The following is an 18,806-nucleotide window of genomic DNA, read 5'->3' as shown; positions in this document are numbered from 1 at the left end:
CGCTGGGTTCCCTGATAGGGGAATTGGAGGGTATTGGAGAACAGCCATCGGTAACGGATCTGCTGGTTCTGCAGGAATAGGGTTAAGGGTTTGAGGGCTCTTCTCTTTTGCAGGGTTATCAGGGAGAGGTCCTGGTAAATCTGGAGCGGGGCACCCATGAATGACAGCCCATCCCTCGTGCGGCTTATTGCCGAGATGGCCTCTTTAGTAGCGTAGAAGTGGACCCTAGTTATCACTTCCGGCAGAGCATCCGAATCTACCCCTCGCCTCGGGCGCAGCCTTTGGGTGCGATCTAGGGTGAGTTGGGCCTTGTCCGTGAGCGGGAGCAGAGCTTGGAAGAAGTTGCCTAATATATTCTAGCAGCTTTTTGTCTTGTATGGTTGAGGGGGACCCCTCGGATGCGCAGATTATTTTGTCACGCCCTGTTTTCCAGGTCCTCCTGCTTAAATTCCAGCACTTCGCTCCTGTTTTGCAATGCCTGAATCTCACGCTGCATTTCTATTAATGTTGCGTCATGACTCTGGGTCAGGTCCTCGACCTCTCCCAGCCTCTGTTCCGCCTCTGTGAGTCTTTGATCCGTTTGTTCCATCTTCGTGGAAAGCTCTGCCATGCAGGATTTAAACTCCGCTTTAATATCTCGCATGAAGGCCTGGTTATCTTCCTTGGTAGCCAGCTTTCCCTGCTCCTCGGGGGTCTTCTGTGGGGTGAGTTTGGGGGGTGGGAGTTCCGGTTTCTTTGTCTTGTCCGCCGCCAGCAGCATGGTGGAAATGTCTGAACTTTTGGTTGCTTTAACAAGCTTTGACATCATGCTTAACGTTTGGTTCGTGGACTCTTGCGTTTGTTTTGATTGCACTGGGGAGGCCAGCCGGTCTCAGAGGACCCCTCTATATGGGATGGGATGGGAGATGGGGGATGGGGGATGGGGGTCCGCTGACGCGAGGGCTTGATTTGGGGGCTCTCGTGTTGCCGGGTGATGCCGAGGGGGTAGCCCCAGCTAGGGTTTGCTGATGGTCCGAGGTCCACCTAGGGAGGTTTCAATGAGCTGATCTCTAGGCTCCAGACGTGGTGGGAGAGGGTTGGCTGCTAAGGCCAGACCCTCAACGCTGCTAGCCGGGCCCAGATGGAGGCGGGGTGTTCTTTCCTTGCAGCGAAGATTGAGCCTCGGATCACCAGCGAGAAGAGGGGGGGAGGAGAGTGGGCCGAGGCGCCCCAGGAAGCAGCCTGGTTGGAGGGCTTAGTGGGAGCTCACCCACCGCGCGTCAGCGGGGCTGGGGTCTTGCTGGAGCCGTCACGTCGCGGGGCAGGCACTCGGGTGAAGCGCTGCTTGGGTAGTGCAGTCCAGCTAGGGGTTCTGGAAGGCTCAGGAGGAAGGCTCATAAGATACTGCCGCTGATGGTAGGCCCTGGATTGTCCATGGTCTAGGGGATGTGGGCCGGGGCGCCCCAGGAAGCAATCGGGTTGGAGGGCATAATGAGAGCCCAGCGCCAGAGTGGTGACAGAGCCGCTTGACGCTCCGGGCAGCATCTGCCACCCAGAGGATCTACTGACCAGGAGTTGCGTGAGGGGACTTGATCAGCGGGAGGCCGTGGGTTAGACTCCCTCCCCACTGCCAGGAGGCCACTTCTGGAGCCCCCCCCCCTCTGTGTTGCCGCTATGTCTGCTTCTCAGCCCCTGTGGGCTTCGCGGGGTGCCTTGGGCCGTGAGCGCAGGCTCATTGGGGGAGTGCGGGGTCTGGGCGCAGATCTCACTGCAGGGCTCTCACCTTCCAGGCTGCAGCCGGCGGTGATCTGGGGAGCTGGGTCGCTGCAGGCCACAGGAGGCTCTGCAACAGGCTTCAGGAGATTCAGGCCAGGTCCAGCCCCAGGGGCGTCAGCTGGATCGGAGTTCAGTGGCGGGGTCCGCGGCTCCCCGGGGCTAAGCCCCGACCCTCGCTCCGGGTAAGAGAGGGCGAGGGGGCCTCCTGTCACCTCATCTCAGCGTCCACTCCCACCCTGCCTCACAGAGCAAGAGCCTCGTCCCCACCGCACTCCCGGCTCAATCCTAGCTGTGTATCCGTCTCCAAGCCTTTCGAGAGGAGTCTCCCTTCACGTTCCTCTGTCCGGCGGAGTCAGCTTTTCCCGCCCGCCATCTCGGAAGCACCACTCTGGGCCTGGAGGCGCGGGCAAGTCCGGACCATTCCAGGGCTACTTAGGGGAGTCGGGTGGGGGGATGGGGTCATGAAACTTCTCTAAACTGCAGAAGGCGCCTCTGCCATTCTCGTTGCCTGTGATCCGGAGATCACTACTGTCCGACCGCGGAAGATTAGTTTATGGCAGGCCAAGTTCTTTTTTAGCATTGAGATGTCTGTGGACAGGTTCCCATTTCATCAGGTCAAGGGATTGTTGTATGGTGTTTGCTCATAGCAGGTGCTTATTTCAGAGCAAGACTCATCCCCCTTATCATCTTTAACAACCTACAGTTTTGTCATGGGAACTGGACCTCTGATTGGTTGACCAAAAGTGTTGGGTGCCTTCCCAAGTTGCAAATGATGGGTGGGAGGAGTTATGAGCGGGGATCCCCTGTCCACCCTAGCTTAGCCCTGGTCTCCGGGCAGGGGACAATCATATTGCAACCACAGACACTCCTGTTCCTTTAAGGAAATTGAGGAATGTTGGTCCCCCAGAGCTGGCTGTGTCTACAAGCTCTGCTCCCATTGCATGGGTACAGCAATCCCATGTAAATCTGCACAAGGAAAGAGAGGGCCTTGAAATAGGATGGGAAAGTCAACAGTTAGCCAGCCATCCAAAACACATGGCCCCCACTCTGGTACAGTTAAGAAAAGGAAGGCTACTTGAGTCTTCCCCCAGTGGCAGGGGCAGAAAGAGGACTTCACAAGAGTAAGGACTAGCTAGCCCCAAGTCCAACATCAGAACAGGAAGCCACCCTCCGTGGTGGGGCACGTCCGACAATCCCTCCAGCAGCTTCCTGTAGAGACCAATATCTCAGAGAGAGCCTGGAAGGCCGGTCCAGGAAGCGGGGGTCAGAGAGAGGACCACCCAGGGTTTGATAGTTAACTTACAGAGATAAAGATGAAGCAGTGAAGGCTAGAACAGTAAATGAGAGGTGAAGAAGAACGGAGAATGTGATAGAAGACAGGAAGAGATATTTATGATTAACATAATAAGAGAAATGGACAGAGAAAGAGAGGATCCAGAAGTGGGTAAGCAGCGAGGAGGGCAAGACGTACAATGGGCTGGACCTAGGGTTGTAGATGCCACCCCTGAGCAAGATGACCATTGTAGTTGGCCATCCTGCTCTCCTTTCCTGGCCTGCAGCAGAGATGGTTTGAAGTGCCACGACACCATATGCGACCCTCACTGGGACCACAACGGAGGTGTCGAGCAAATTCTGAAGGGTTCAGGCAACTCCGAAATCAGAGTTGTGCTCTGAGAAGAGGGGTGTGTGAAGCCTCTAAGCCCGAACTTGTAAATATCGTGGGCAACCCCAGACTATCACAAGAAGCTGAGGCCAGTGCCCTTATAAACAGGTACACATTGAATTTTAGAGTGTGTCTGGTCATTTGATCACCATTGCAGAAATGACAAGTGGCTGTGGGCTTACAGTCCAAATTGTTTAGAGATCTCTAGGTGGACTGCATTGCATGTATGTAGTGAGTCACAATTTGCCAAGATAACCTATATGTTTTAATGCACATATACAATTCCAGAATGCCTCCAACATGAAGCTGAGGCAAAATTGAGAAGACTGCCCCTTCCCTCTGTTAGAATTAATTTAATTTAATGTTTCTTTGTAGAGAGCGCCCAGTGGCTTGAAGGCAACTTTTCCCTGAAATGTTATGAAGATTTAAATGGTATGATTATAATTCCATAAAAAAGGTAGAGAGAAAGAAACAAAACAACTAAACCATTGTGTAAAGTCTGCAGGGTCTAGTTGGGTAAGAGGGAAATCTAGAGTTCAGGAGAGAGGGGGGGTGAGGCTGTTTAACATAAACCCTGTGGTGTTGTAGAGTCCATCAGAATATCTTAGATTTGAAGGCTTGGTAAGCAGGGCTGTCAGTGTTCAGCTGCTAAACAAAGGGCTGAACTAAGAAATGTAAGGTAGAAGCAGCCCTGTGACTGACCACGCTTTAATGACTAGCTGCTGTTTTACATGTTAAGGGGGGTTTAAGGCGTGTTTCTGCGGGAGGATAGATGCATATCCTCACCCCTTTCACTTTGCGAAGTTCACTGCAAGCCCTGCTCTCTTTGTTGTAGGTTTCAGCGGCTTTGAAGAAAGGGCAAATAAGTCCAACAGAGCTCTGCCAGAGGTGCCTTGCCTTCATCAAAGAAAGCAAGGTTCTTAATGCCTATATCACAGTGACCGAAGAGGCAGCATTGAAGCAGGCAAAGGAAGCCGAAGAAAGGTACAAGAAAGGTATAATTATGCAGATTGCTACAGTTTGCTTTCTATTATACGTCTGTTTCCCTTGTTTACTTTTGTCTTTGTTTCTTATTTTCCAAATGTTCACTTTATGTTGAATAACAATGGTGTGCACGCTTTCACATCTGAACGATATTCTAAAAAATACGATTGATATATACTATTTGTAGTTGGGCTTCAATTCATATTTCTGTAAAAGAAGTCTGTTATTGTATTTAGAAATGTTTCCCCTTTTCTGACCCTTACCCTACACTAAAGGGCTTTTTTCGTCTTCGCAGGTCAGCCTCTGGGTCACTTAGATGGAGTTCCTATTGCGGTAAAAGACAACTTCAGCACTGCTGGTATTGAGACAACATGTGCGTCAAACATGCTGAAAGGTAGAGTTATGCATTTATGTATGGCGATTTCTTGTATAGCATTTAATGTCATTTTCAGTCTGCTTCAAAGAGCTGTAGGGGATGAGGAAAAAAAGATGGAAGGGTTGGAGGAGAAATCAGGGGGGCAGTTCAAAGAAGCTAACTTGAATGGACTAACAAATTAAGACTTGTAAATTTGAAGAGTTGATCCAAACAGGATTATTATCAGTCATTTAAAAACTTTCTATTTGGCAGAGAATCTAATTGTATCTAATTTATTTTTAACTAGACATCTGTTTTCTTATTTATATTTTTTCTATATACCTTTTGCAGACCGAAATCAACTTTATTTCTCCTGATGAACCATTGCAACTGGCAATGGGGAAACACATGTTGAGAAAAAAAACATGCACTTTTTTGATGAGAAATTAATTATAATTTTTATGAGAAGAATTTGTATCTGTGTGAAATTAACAAACATTCATTGAAAAAGGAAATAAACCCAAACTTTCTTTTTTTTTAAAAATTTGTTTTGGCTCAAAGAGCCTTTACAAAAAAGAAATCAGAAAGACAAACAAATGATGCAAGTTATTTCATAGTTTTACAAAGTTAAAACAATCCTTTCCTTTGCCAAAAGCCCTGCCACGTTTCAAATACCGTCAAGGTACATATTATTATGATGGTCTATTTCCTGGGTTTTTCAGATTAAATTACTATTTCGCAATTTATTAACACCTGTAGAGCAGCCGATGACAGAGCGGCATGCCAGAAACCAGTCTGTCCCAAAAAAAGTCTGATATGATGTCTTCCTCCCTGCGCACAAAGTTCTAAAAAGTCTTAGACGATGTGTCCATGAACCTTCGCAGTCCATTAATAAATGTTTTTAATGTTGGCTTGGCAGGGTTTATGCAGATGGTACACAATTGTTTTGCTTTAATCCCTTGTTTTCGCTTTTCTAATATTGCCCCGCAATGAATCGGATTTAATCCCATTCTCAGGAAATTTGAGCGGAGCTTTCTATTAGGGAACTTCATTAGATAACGCAAGGGGAAACCAAGCTTTTTTCCCCCCCTCAAAAAGGTACTTTGGAATGGGTCCGATCTGACATTTCCTGTCGTTCCAGTCCAAAAGTTCTAACTTTCTTTTCATTTTAAGTGGGTTTGAAATCGGAGAATCCACATCGAGCTCTATTTCTGTCAGTGCCTTTGAAACTTTTTCCCCCAATATGGTCAACAGAGAAGACTTACCCTGTAGTTTTAGAGACCTTAGATCTCCATATAGGGTTGTCTCCTTGCCCATAATTATTTCTCGAAACAGGGAAATCAGTTTCCTATCTGCCATGCACTTTAATGACTTCAATCCCAGCTCAAATCTCAGGCTGTTTATAGCTGTACAGCTTGGAAGACCGAGGGCTCTTTTCCAAAGTCGACCCTCATAAGTTTCCCAGTTTGCTGCCCAGAGACCCGGTTTAGCTTCCAGGCCATAAAGTATCACTGGTACCACTTTTGCTAGGTAATACTTAACTAGGGGTAGAATGGAAAATCTACAGAATTTATAATTCAATTTAACCATTTGGGATCCAGCTTGTGTTACTTTATCCATCACCTCAGAGTCTGTCTTATATTGGGCTGGGTGGGCATGTATATTGTAACCCAGATATTTTGTGGATTCTACAACTCTGATGCCCCCCCCCCCAGTTTCCAATTGCTGTAGTTGGCTTTTGTCACTGGATGTTTAAAAATAAGAATATTTGATTTAGCAGGATTTACTGTAAGTTTGTTTGTAACCGTGTACTCATTCAGCCTTGTTAATAAATGTTGCAGACCAATTGGTGTTCTGTCGAGAAGCACTATATCATCTGCATAGGCCAGCCAACAGATCTTCCCCCCATTTAGAGTGGGACTGACCAATGCAGCAGATTCCAGAAAAGCTCCCATGTCTGCCAGAAACAGATTAAAGAAAAGTGGGGCTCCTAGGCACCCTTGTCTGACCCCCCTATTTACCTCTATTCGTTTTGATAGGTGCCCTATTGCATCGAGACGGACTCTTAGATTTGTAGACTTATGTAGTTCCACTAAGATTGATAGTACAGTTTCTGGCATTCCCCACCTTCTCAGTTTTTGCCAGTGTAATACTCTTTCAATTTGGTCGAAAGCCTTCGATTGGTCGATCCACGCTCCATATAGTGGGAGCAAGTTCTTACTCTGTTTGTTCATTCAATAAGTTTAGGAACAGACCATTAAGTGACATCGAATGACCCTTCCGAAATCCTGTTTGAAAGCGTGATAAAACTTCAAAATCTTCTACCCATTTTGAAACTTGCTTTAGGAGAAGTGCCATGAATATTTTGCTTTCGATGTCGAGCAGCGCTATTGGTCTGTAATTTGCTGCTGCTGCTCGCCGATCACCTTTTTTAAAGAATGGTATTATCAGTGCCGTTTTCCAAGCAGTTGGAAATGCTCGATTTTTAAGGATTTCCCCAAAGAGACATGATAGTAATTTCAACCAAAGTTCTGGTTCTTTTTTAAGTGTCTGATAAGTCAGTCCATTTAATCCTGAGGCTTTAGAGGTTGAGGAGTTAATTATGATCTCATAGATTTCTTCTTCATTGATAAGTTGCCACAGTGTATCTGGAATGGTCGAGAAAAGGCAAGTACTCTCACTCTTATAGGTTTTAGTGAGATGCTCAACCCAGTCTTCTTCAGAGACCAGATTGCAGAGAGAGTTGCCTGTTCCTCCCTCAAATTGATTTAGTGCTTCCCAAAAGTTTTTGCTGTTGTTTTCTCTTAGCATGTTGAATATATGTTCCCCGTCTGTTTGCATCCGGATTTCCCTTTGTGAGATTGACCATGATTTATTATTGTTTTTTTCTCTTTTTATTTCTGTTTTCAATTGTTCCACCGGATATCCTATTTTCTTAATTTCTCGCAGTGTTTTCCTATGATCTCTTTTTCTTTTTTAAGTTGTTTCATCAAAAGCGTGGAAATGTTTTTGTTTAGCTCTCCCTGCCAGATCTTCAGGAGCCTGTGTTGACCATAGGAATTTGTTAAACTTCTGCGGGTCACATTCCACTTTCCAGATAGACTCGGGAATCTCTTTTAGCCGCTTGTTTAGCTTCACTCCCTCATTCTTCTACTTACTGATTCTGATTTTACCCTTTTTTTCCTTCCAGGTTCTGCAATTCTTTCTGTTTTTATTCGTAGTATATTTTGGAACGTTAATTCGAGTCTGGTATGGTCGCTACCCCATCCCGTTTAAGAACGAGAAGGGAGAGTGAGGCATGTAAGTTTTTGGAGACAAAGATAAAATCTAGGGCAGAGGACGTTTGCCCTCTATGCCATGTCGTATATGTTCCTTGATCACTCTCTTGTAAGCTGTTAACCATTTCAAGGTCCCAACATTCCATAAAGTCCTGCCACAATTTGCCCCTACTTGTCTTCCCCGCATTTGATTGTTTTGCCTCACCTTTTTGTGGGTATAGACAGTTTGAGTTGAAATCTCCTTCCAAAATGATGTAGCTGTGGAGGCTGAGTACAATTATTTCATTGCTTCAAGTAATAGACCCAAACTTTCCAGAAAGATGTCCAGTGTTGAGCTGGCGGGATTCCAATAAATATTTATCATGACCCAAATTGTGGCTTTCCCTTGTGAGTATGTATTTGCTCTGCATGCATGAAAACCTATTTTATTTTTCCAAATTTCTACTATATTCTTAAAGATCTGATTCTTAAGTGCTATAAGTAATCTCCCTGATGGACGCCCCAATGGTTTTTGTGATGCTGATAAGCAAAAAACTCTATATCCTTCTATACTCAATGGATTCACCAACCAGGTTTCTTGAAGTAGGATGACATCACCCAGATTGAATAGATGTGCCCTTGTTTCTATTACTCTTATTGAACTGAGCCCCGCGAGTTCCAGCTGAACACATTTAAGTCATCTTTCCTAAAGTTGCTGCGTGCCCAGTCCTAACTTCTGCAACACTTGCGTGAGGATCTCTGGAAGAAGTGTAAGGGTGTTTTCTTTTATACTTGATTCCTTCTCTCTGCTTTCCCCTCTTGTCAGATTCTGTTCATTCGAAGGTTCCCTTCGCTTATTTATTGGTGTTGGTACATTGTGCTGTTTGGTGATCATGTTTCTTTCTGACTCATTACATGAGACGTCCAACCCATAGGATTCTAACTCTACTGATTCATGTAGCAAGATATCTTTTGCATCTTCTGACGTTAGGACCTGCTTCACCAGAAAGAGATCTTGTGACATTGGAAATTTGACACTTTCTATGTCTTCTGACGATAAACAGTGGAGATTTTTCACTTTCTTTGTCATGCCCAAGATTACTGCCCGACTTAGTGATTTATGGTGCCCTGTGTTGGAACACAGTCTTAACCAGACTCTTTGAATGGCAAGTTTTTTCAGACTGTCTTGATTTATATGTTTGCTGGTTTTTGATAATGACTGTGTTGTCAAGCTGGTGTCATCCAGCTTGCCTAGGCTGTTTAGTTTGACTGCTTTTCCTTCCCCATTTCGAATAATATCGTCGTTTGTAACATTTGTTTTTGTTTTATTCGAGGATATGGCAATGGTCGGAATCTTCGAGACAGCACTCCGCTCCATGCTGATCTTCTGGCTCTTTTTTTCAAAGATAGGTGCAATCTTTATATTATGTATACCCGGCATTGTTGCGATGCTAACTGAACAGTTGCTCTTTTTGCCCGATTGAAGATCTTTTTTGTTCTGAAAAATTGGGGCCCACTTTATTTCTTTTGTATCAGCATTTCTTTTAGGGTCTCCTAATAGTTCTTTCTTTGCTTGTGGTTTCCCTTGATTAGGTAGATCTTTCATGCTGCTCTCCACGGTTTTTGTCCTTGGATCATTGCCCTGCTCTGCTTTGTTCTCAGTTTGTAAACCTATGCTTGCCTTCATAATTGCTACAGCTTCTTCGGGCTTATTGCAATTTCCTTTCTTGTTCCTTTGGGAGGTCTTTTTAGTTTGTTTCTGGATTCTCTTCTCTTGGTTAGTGTTGCTTTTCCCAAAATGAGTTTGTAACTTTCCAGTATCGCTTATTTGATTGTCCTGATCATCACTTTTACCAGAATGTTTGGGGTTTACCTGCGAATTGAATCTTTCTTTTGCTTTCCCAATATGCTTAGTTTCTTTCAAAAAAAATGTTGTTGACTTTTCTTAGTTTTGGGGTGTACTGTCATTGACGTCTCTCTTCTTGCTAGACGTTTCCTTGTTTTTCTCATTCCTCTTGATGTCTGGTCAGTTGGATGCTGCCAGTCTTGGTATGTCTCTGTTTGCTTCACATTTGCCTTTTCTGGCTGCATTTCTTGCACCCGTTCTCCTTCTACAGCATTTGCCAGTCTTCGAAATTCTTCCAACACCGAATCTGAGAGCGGTGTATCGTCTAATGAGTATTCTAGAGTTTTTTCTTTGTTTCCCTCTGTTGGGTTTGTTTTCCGATTTCCTTTCAATAAAGAAAGCACCTCTCCCAGCAGTTCATTATTTTGTTTCTCCATTTTGGCTTTTCTCTTTCAGACTTTGCTGTATGGAGGAGATGTCTAGTCCTTGTTTTACCATTTCCAGGTTTAAGTCCCGGAGCGGCTTAGTCATATTGGCGTTGGTTGCAGTTACAAGGCCAACTAAGGACGAATCACACAATGCCATTTCTTTTGTCATCTCCAAAAGTGTCCCGTTTTGTGCTTGCACTTCTATTTTTAGCATCTTGAAAACCGAGACCAATGAGCTGAGAACAAAGTTTAATGCTTTCAATGTGTCTGGGTTTGAGTCTGATTTTATTTTGTGGTCTTCCTGATGATTTATGTCTCTTTTACCGTCTGTGGTTCGCCCTATGTTTTCCGGTTGCTGTCTGTCTTGAAAAACTGGTGTTAGCACAACATCTTCCCCCTCATTTGGTAAGTCAGTTTCATTCCCCGATTTTGCTGGTGATAAGGGGATTTCCGTGCTAGAAGATGGGGAATGGGGTTGCCTCGGGTTTTCCCACAGGATGATTGATTCTCCTTCAACATCACTATGGCTTTTGTGTAATTTTTTCCCAAGTGGTTTTCGATTTTTTTTGTTGGATTCTCTTTGTTGTTGTGTATTCCATTCCAATCCCCGTTTCCATTTGTTTATGATTGCAGTGCTAAGGTTCTTCTCTTTATGACTGCCAGCCAAATGAACCGGTAATTCTTCCGTGTGTATTTGAACATGGATTTGCTGAGGGGTATTGAGGTTCAAGTTGTCATGGTTTAGAGTGTTGGCCGTAATATCTGGTTCCTGGCTTCCACTCAGATATGACCCATCCCCTTCTGTCTCCATGTCTTTTGTGCTGCGAAGTTTCATTTAAAGTCTCTGAATCAACACTCAGATTACAATTATGGGAGTAAATTCCTTTAAATTAAGAAAATCAGTTTAAAAGTCTCAGTTGGTTGTATTTTACTCAGCTATTTCGCAATGCGAGCGGGATCAAAGGAGTTTCCTCCCACAGTCTCCCGCTCGCTAAACACTTTATGGTTTTGTCGAAAATAGCAGTGTTAGTTGTGCTGCTTTCTTCCCCTTTTCTTAGTTGATAATTGAAGTGTTGATCAAAAATATTTATTAATATTGTGCCGTTTTAAACTGCCTCCCCAACACAGTAGAGATGGCAGTTTCCGGCTGCTCAATCGCCCCTTTAGTGCACCTCCTGAGTTTTAATAATGTGTGCTTACCGTCTCTCTTTATTGTAGTTACTGATTTCCCATTTGGTATTCGAGTGCAGAGTCCAACGGCCAGCAACCCAGCACCCCAGCAAAGCAGCAAACCATGAAACAGTCCTTATTGGCTGCTGCTCGCCCTTGACTCGCTCCGGCTTCACGCCGCGAGGGCGATGAGCTTCCCCTTTTATGAGGCGCTTCCTGTATGTGGGGCCTCGGCAGACGGACTGGTTAAAGAAACAATACCCTCCAGCCCTTGCTCACGTTGCTCTGCACACACAGCCTCAGTGCGAGCGCGTAGTTCTTTTCACGGCCTCCGGGCTTCAGGGCTTGAAGAGTCCGATGAGTTACAGCAACTTCTGTCTTCCAGGAAAAATAACGGCGGTCTAAAGCAGCACAGTGAAACAGTCCTTATTGACTGCTGCTCGCCCTTGACTCGCTCTGGCTTCTTTTTCTTTTGAACTGCATGATGTTGCAAATGGATATTTATTTTTGACTCACCAACAGATACTTTATTGATTTGGTGCATTTGAGTGACAATTTCAAATTTTTCCTAAACTGTAGCCCCTTGGAGAGAGGGCTGGGACCGAAAGGTTGTGCACATTGAAGAATTCTGTTATCATTTTACGTTTTCTGAAGGTTTATTTTTTTAGAAGGTATCCAGTAGTCTCCTCAAAATAAGATAATAGTCAACTTTTCTAATCTAAAATGCAACAATATTCTTTAATATGGCCCATGTATCAGTATTCCTTCTTACGTGGTCTTACGTACCACATGGCATTTCTCTATACAAAACAAAACGTGGCTATCAACATTTGAACAGACCTACAGGGTCAATTATTTGCATGCACACATCTAAAGCACGCAAAGGATGGCAGAAAATGTTTTTGTGATTTGTAACCCTATGACAACTATTAGTTTCATATAAGTGTATTGAGGTACCTGAGGGAAAGCCGGTAGACGGCCAATTCATTCATCAAGTCATCCAAATGTTTGCAATCTGTCTCCTGAAATCTTTGATGTCTTTTGAGGGATGTTTTTTTTTAAAGCAGCCCCAGTCATTTGGGTACACTTGTCCTTGCGTGGAATGGTGTAGGGCAAGGAAGTAGAATTGCACAACTCTGGTCACTGAGCCCCTGCTAGCTATTGGGTATAACACTTTACTGTGCTTTGATATGTCTTTGGAATGATTGAATATAAAAACAGAAGGCCAATTTGTGTTTGTATTGTTTCTTCGATACATCGTCTGAATCTTGGCCATCACCTATTTAATGTTAGTGGATGATCCCATGTCATTGAATCGGAACGCATCACTGGGCAGACCTGGACTACATCTCCAATGGCAACCAAATAATATGTGGAAATGACCTATGGTCATGTGCTAACCTCTGAACCTATTGAACAATGCAATCAAGTCTAAGCGTGTCAAACCATCCAATCCAGCTATACCAATATGAGTGCAAACTGAGGGTGTTTTGGGTTAGATAATATTTTTATGCCCTTTACGTGACTCACTTTTCATGCTTATGTTCTCTGTGCCATCATTCACAGGGACAACAGTGTTGTTCTCCTGTGAAGGAGTACTGCCACTTTGTGAAATGTGCCAACCTTGTCCTGTCTCATTGGACACCTTGGCCAAGAATCCCAAAATATATACAACTATTCTCAGTCAACAGATAGACTTAAGAATGTTTAGACTTTCCAGTTAATTACTATCTGTGTCAGAGTGAGATGCGATATGTATCCTAAACCCACCTTCTACTTTTATTCACCACTCATTCACTTTTGAGTAGGGTGAAGGAATGAAGGACGTAGTACTATTCATTGAAGTAACCTAATGTTTCTTTTTCAGGTTATGTTCCACCCTACAGTGCAACAGTAGTCGAGAAATTACTGGTTCAGGGAGCGGTGCTTATGGGAAAAACAAACCTGGATGAGTTTGCTATGGGGTAAGGGAATTGTATGTTTCATTGTACTTTTATGAATGATTTCTTTTTAGCCAATTGATGAAATACACTATATACACCTGTCTAGCCTTTCTTCATTTGTGTATTTTTATGAGTGTGTTCTACATCTTTTATTCTAGCTCTGGGAGTACAGACAGTATATTTGGGCCAGTAAGAAACCCCTGGAGTTACTCGAGGCATTACAGGCGGAAGCAAGCATCAAGCCATTATTCTGAGACTGATGACTCCAGCTGGCTGGTAGCAGGAGGTAGCTCCGGCGGAAGTGCAGCTGCTGTGTCTTCGGGCACATGCTATGCGTGAGAACCCTTTTGTTATTGAAATATATTGCAACAAATATTATCAAGTTATCCTCTCCCTCCCCCACTAACAGGTCCTAACTCCCCTTCCTGTTTCCTGTCTGCTGTTTCTGTCATTCTTTTTCCCCTCTTTCAAAGGGTCCTTTTTGTAAGCCAACATCTATAGCTTTACTAACTCTTGAGAAAAGCTGCTGACATTGTCCAGTAGGGGTCTGTGCCCTTGAAAAGCCCATGCTTGAAGCATTTCATGTGTGATCATACATGAGGCACATTTTGTGCCATTAATAGCTAACACCATAATCGGAGTGCGCACTTGCCATTGGCTAGTTATATTGGACTCTTGGCGAGTAGGAAATGATGTGCTGTGGGAAAGTGACTTTTATGGCTGGCTAGTAGCTTACATCTTGTATCTTTGCCCCATGTTATCATGCTTTAATAACATTTGTATGGCTAGAAAACAGGGCATGGTGCTTTGTAAAATACAGATTGGTCAACCATGAAAGAAACTACATTCATTCACCTAAGACCATTACAAATGTACATCCACAATGAATTGATTGATGTTGTAGAAAAATACAGGACTAGCAGTTTTAGTACATGCCCTGCCATTCTGTGCATTTGTGTAAATAATATAAAATGGACGAACTCGTTGAACACACCCTATATCTATATATTTCATGTCATTCAATATTGTTTGTTTTAAAAACAGTCCACCAAGGTCAATTAAGGGTTTGTTCTGTAATGGGAAGTACCGCTTTCACAAATCCTCACAAGAAGCAGGTCCTCGCTACATTTAGTGATCACCATTTCCAAGTGTTGAATAGCAAGATATGGTTTCTGGGTAGACGTAAGAACAGCAAAGACAAATTGGAAATTATCTATCAACCCAGCAAAGATAGATCAGTTGTTTAAAAGAATTTACAGCATTTTTAAAATGCATATCCCAGCATGTAGAGGACCGGGACAGGGAGCCTAACTGAAAATCATCTGGCATCCCAGAAGGGTCAGAGAAAGGGATAGAGAAATTAACTTACATTTACATTTCAACCACTGATGCTGCTGATTTATGCAAAAAGCTCTTCATGGTGTGATGAATCCTATGATGTCGTCCCATGAATCCTATGATGTCGTCCCTTCGTCCCGAGGTGGAGACCCTTTCCATGAGGCCAGGGAGGTGAGGCTGCTACCCGATAGTCCCCCTGGGGGTTGTACTCAGCCAGAGGATCTCATGAGGAGGGATTCCCCCTCACGGATACAGGGAGGACATCATGGGCAGAAGCAGTATTTTCCCCATTCACCTACATCTTTCACACCTCCCTCCATATCTCCCTCTACTCCCACAAACCTCCCTAGGTACTTATGCCAAACCAATAGTACACAAAGTACTGGGACAAGGAAGAGTAGGGTTGACTCCACTGGACTGACATCATGAAGTACTAGGACGGGGAAGAGGCTTGGAGCCCTGAAGAACCCGCGAGCAAAGTTTGAATACCACAGACGGCGCAGCTAATCTTGCAGCTGCTGAACGGGACATGGCTGGAGAAGTTATGGCATCCCTACATGCTCCTGAGGAGATGGAGGAACCGAAGCCGAAAGAGGCTGAGGCTCAAGGCACGGAAGAGTGCAGTGGAAATGGTCCAGATGCTACGCACAGCCTGGCTCCCAGCAAGTTCTGGCAAACCGCAGAAGGCAGCACGCAAACGGAAACCCACTCCAAAGAATCGTCAGAAGATGCAGAGAAGCCAGAGGTCGAGGTGAGTGAACGGCAGCCTATACGGAAATGATAGGGTGGCCCGGGAACCTCAAAGGGGCAAGATAAGCCAATGTGACTGGGTCTGGGACCAGAGAAAGAAAAGCCAATATAAAGGGGTCTGGAACCAGAATGCAAAAAAACTGTCAAAAGGGGCGGGGACCCAAACACTGCTGGTCTATGGCCCAAGGCAGTACCTGGCAGGGGAGTACACCAAGACTGCACAACTTAGCCAGTGAAGAGGCTCATACAAGGGGCAAGATAGGACATATTAAAATGGTCTGGAACCCAAGGCAATACCTGTCGGTGGAGTGTGGCAGGTCTGCTCAACTAAACCAGTGGAGAGGCCCAACAAGCTTGAGAAAGGCCAGTGGAAGGGAGTCATTCCCTCTACTTTGTTGAACTGCCAAGCGAAGCCTGACCAAGGCCAGGGTAAGGGAGACATTCCCCCCTTTTTTTTTATATATGCAACTGTGCCTGTCCAGTAGAAGGGAGTCATTCTTCTATACCAAGAAGACAGTAAAGCACTTTAGTTTATTTTCAAGTGTAAGGGATAGAAGTAGGATTTTGACAATGGATGATGTACTCTTTATTTTCAGACATTCTGACGTTTTCCTTAACGTTTTAGTTGAGGCAGGGAAACCCCTCTTAGAGTTAGGGAAAGATATGCTTTTTTCTTTATTTCTTTAAGAATAAAAGTCTTTGACAAAATCCTGCCACCTGTGTGTCATTCTCCTCCTTCCACATCCTTCAATGGACACTTGTGGAGCTGTGCCTAACAGTGGTAAAAACTCCTTGAATTTATCTTGAGCAGCCATAATAAAACCATCATCGTGGTAAAGCCCACATTTTGTTTAATAAGATCCAGAACTTGACTATATCCTATTTACTCTGCAACTGTATTAGTTGTAGATGTTTCACTGGATTGTATTACAATTTCGGACCCATTGCTAACACTATTGCCTATAATTATGGTTTTCTCAATGTTTATTATTCAAATGTGTGACAGTCAATTTCCTACAGATTTATAGATATACTTTGGTACACATTTTTGTTTTAGGGGGCATTTGGATGACAATGGGAGGCACTTGCTGCACAAGAGCACAAGTTGAGGCTCTCCCTTTGGGTGGACTGGCAGCGATTGAGGGTGGGTGCAGGTTCTGGGTATGTGAGGGGGAGGAGCAAACAATATAGCTGGAGCATTAGGAGGAATTTCCATTTAGCCAGGATTTGGAAGCCATGACGTTTCGTTTTTTATTAAATGATGCAGGCAATTCCAACTCTGAACGGTGTAATGAATAGAGGGATTCAATCACTTCTTCCCAAGGGGGAGCCTTTCCATGTGAGGCTAGGGAGATAAGCCTGCTACATGATTTTCCCCCTAGGTGGCAGGAAGCGGGATCTCACAGGGAGACACTTGAGGACAAGGACTCTGGTTAGGAGGAACTCTCATTTTAATTGTCCTCAAATACCCAATCCAGTTCTAGCAAACGACAGACACCAAGACTCCAGCTGTATGTATTATTTTAATTTAATTACTAAAGAAAGATATGTGAGGGGTCAGAAATGAGAGACAGACACACAGTTTTAATGTTTTCAACATTGGACATTTTATTAAAATAAAAGAGTTTGGAAAAATGTCTTTCTAGCCCTATCCAAATGAGTTTCCCTACCTATGAAATCAAAACTAGGCAGGAGTCACCCAACTTAAGCATACTGTCCTTGTGTCACAAACATACCTGACCCTCACACTAAACACTAAAAATGAACAACAAAATGTGCAAGGTAAATGCCTCTGGTTTAAACTTAGAAAAATAAGTGCAAATACTAAGCATAGCAATCCAACAGAACAGTACTTGAATCCAGTTGATGACCCCTTTCCCCCGAATTGCTTCAGGTATAAAATGATCAGTTCAAAAAACTGTTCCTTAGTAGTGGTAGAAATGTCTGTTTCATATACCACCTTCATAAGATGGACTTCTCTCTTCCAAACAAATTATGTTTCATAGATAAAGTATCTCTTGGCAACTTGAGCAAGGATGGTTTTAACACTTTTTCAGGCATGATGAAAGCATTGTCCCCCCAAACACTGATTCTCCAGAGAGCTGTGGAAATGTCTCTTATTAAAAGGAAAGCATGGTATCAAACGGTGAAGACAGACACAAGGGATCACAGTTCAAGGTTGTTTATTGAACTTCAATGGGTTGATTGAACACCTATCTATCACTAAATCTAAGGATGGGAGCAAGCTACGACCATCAAATAATAATAGCGCATTCCTAGTGGAGCCTCTGTCAAAATAAAAGGGCATATACTAAAAAACCTATTGCCAATCCTTACCTCTAAGAACAAATATTTTGGGGAAATGATGTATGCAAAAGTAAAGTGTTCAAGAAACTATATGTCAGATAGTTAAGCAGTTATCTTCCCTTCCCTATGTTTTTAGCACAGTACAAGGGGGCACACTCGAGCTTCGCACACACTCTGGCTTCTCTAGCACGAAGATGCAGTTCAGAGCACTGCTATTCGGGCCTTCTGCACCAAAGTCTCCTTTCCAATAAAAGTCTCTGAGGAGAGAAGGGCTGAGATATCCCCGCTGTTTGGCTGTTACCCGGAGTGGAGAAGAGGAGGTGCGTGTGCCTTTAAACAACTCGGCTGACTCTCAGCAGCTGACTATAAGTGGCCGCCTCCACCGCCCTTGCGGCGTTAAGCCCTGAGGAGAGAAGGGCTGAGATATCCCCGCTGTTTGGCTGTTTGGCGAGTTGGAGAGCCAGGACACATCAATCATGTCGGACTCCATTCCAACTGCCCTGCGAACAAGGGCGCAAATACGACGCGAGGAGAAGGCGCTGCGTGAAACCACTCCGCGTACACCGGTAAGAAAGGAAAGCCGATTTTTTTCATGTTCATCAATCTCTGACTCTGTTGTTGATGAGCCGCTTTATGTTCGCCAAGAATCACCTGACGCCGCACATCCGAAAACTGTATACTTCACTCAGACGTGGTGTCGGCTGATTTAATACCTTGTGAAGTGGCGCGACCCCTATCACATGAGAACCCGTTGATTGAGAACGTGATATGTGTCGAGGGCCCCTCTGTAGCTTCACAGGCAGGCCGGTTATCTGTGGGCACCAGCGTATGTGAAGGCGACATGCGCATTGCTGTTCAGGAGGCGTGTATAACTTTTGAAAAACCGGTCGGTTTACCCGCTGCTGGGTTGTCCGATTCTCCGCTTCTGGATGAGGCGGGGGTGCAGGGCCCTGGAGCCGGCGATGTTGGCAGGCGAGCAGTCGTTGCTCCCGCGGGGGTTCATCTGGGGG

At 44.5% G+C, this 18,806-nt stretch overlaps 1 protein-coding gene across 2 annotated transcripts in view; it reads left to right on the top strand.

Moving 5' to 3' along the window:
* QRSL1 (glutaminyl-tRNA amidotransferase subunit QRSL1) overlaps window positions 1-18,806 on the top strand; it is a 522,490-nt gene that overhangs the window by 94,082 nt on the left and 409,602 nt on the right. For both annotated transcript variants that reach the window (XM_069606574.1, XM_069606573.1), the window contains exons 2-5: window positions 4,254-4,413; window positions 4,698-4,796; window positions 13,326-13,422; window positions 13,560-13,736. In XM_069606574.1, coding sequence (XP_069462675.1) covers window positions 4,254-4,413; window positions 4,698-4,796; window positions 13,326-13,422; window positions 13,560-13,736 — 533 coding nt within the window. The remainder of the gene's footprint in view (window positions 1-4,253; window positions 4,414-4,697; window positions 4,797-13,325; window positions 13,423-13,559; window positions 13,737-18,806) is intronic.

The sequence above is a fragment of the Ambystoma mexicanum genome, chromosome 4p (assembly GCF_040938575.1).
Source record: "Ambystoma mexicanum isolate Mex_15411 chromosome 4p, UKY_AmexF1_1, whole genome shotgun sequence".
Classification (NCBI taxonomy): Eukaryota; Metazoa; Chordata; class Amphibia; order Caudata; family Ambystomatidae; genus Ambystoma; species Ambystoma mexicanum.
Note: the sequence above shows the minus strand (reverse complement) of the source record. Positions and strands in the feature narration are given on the sequence as shown.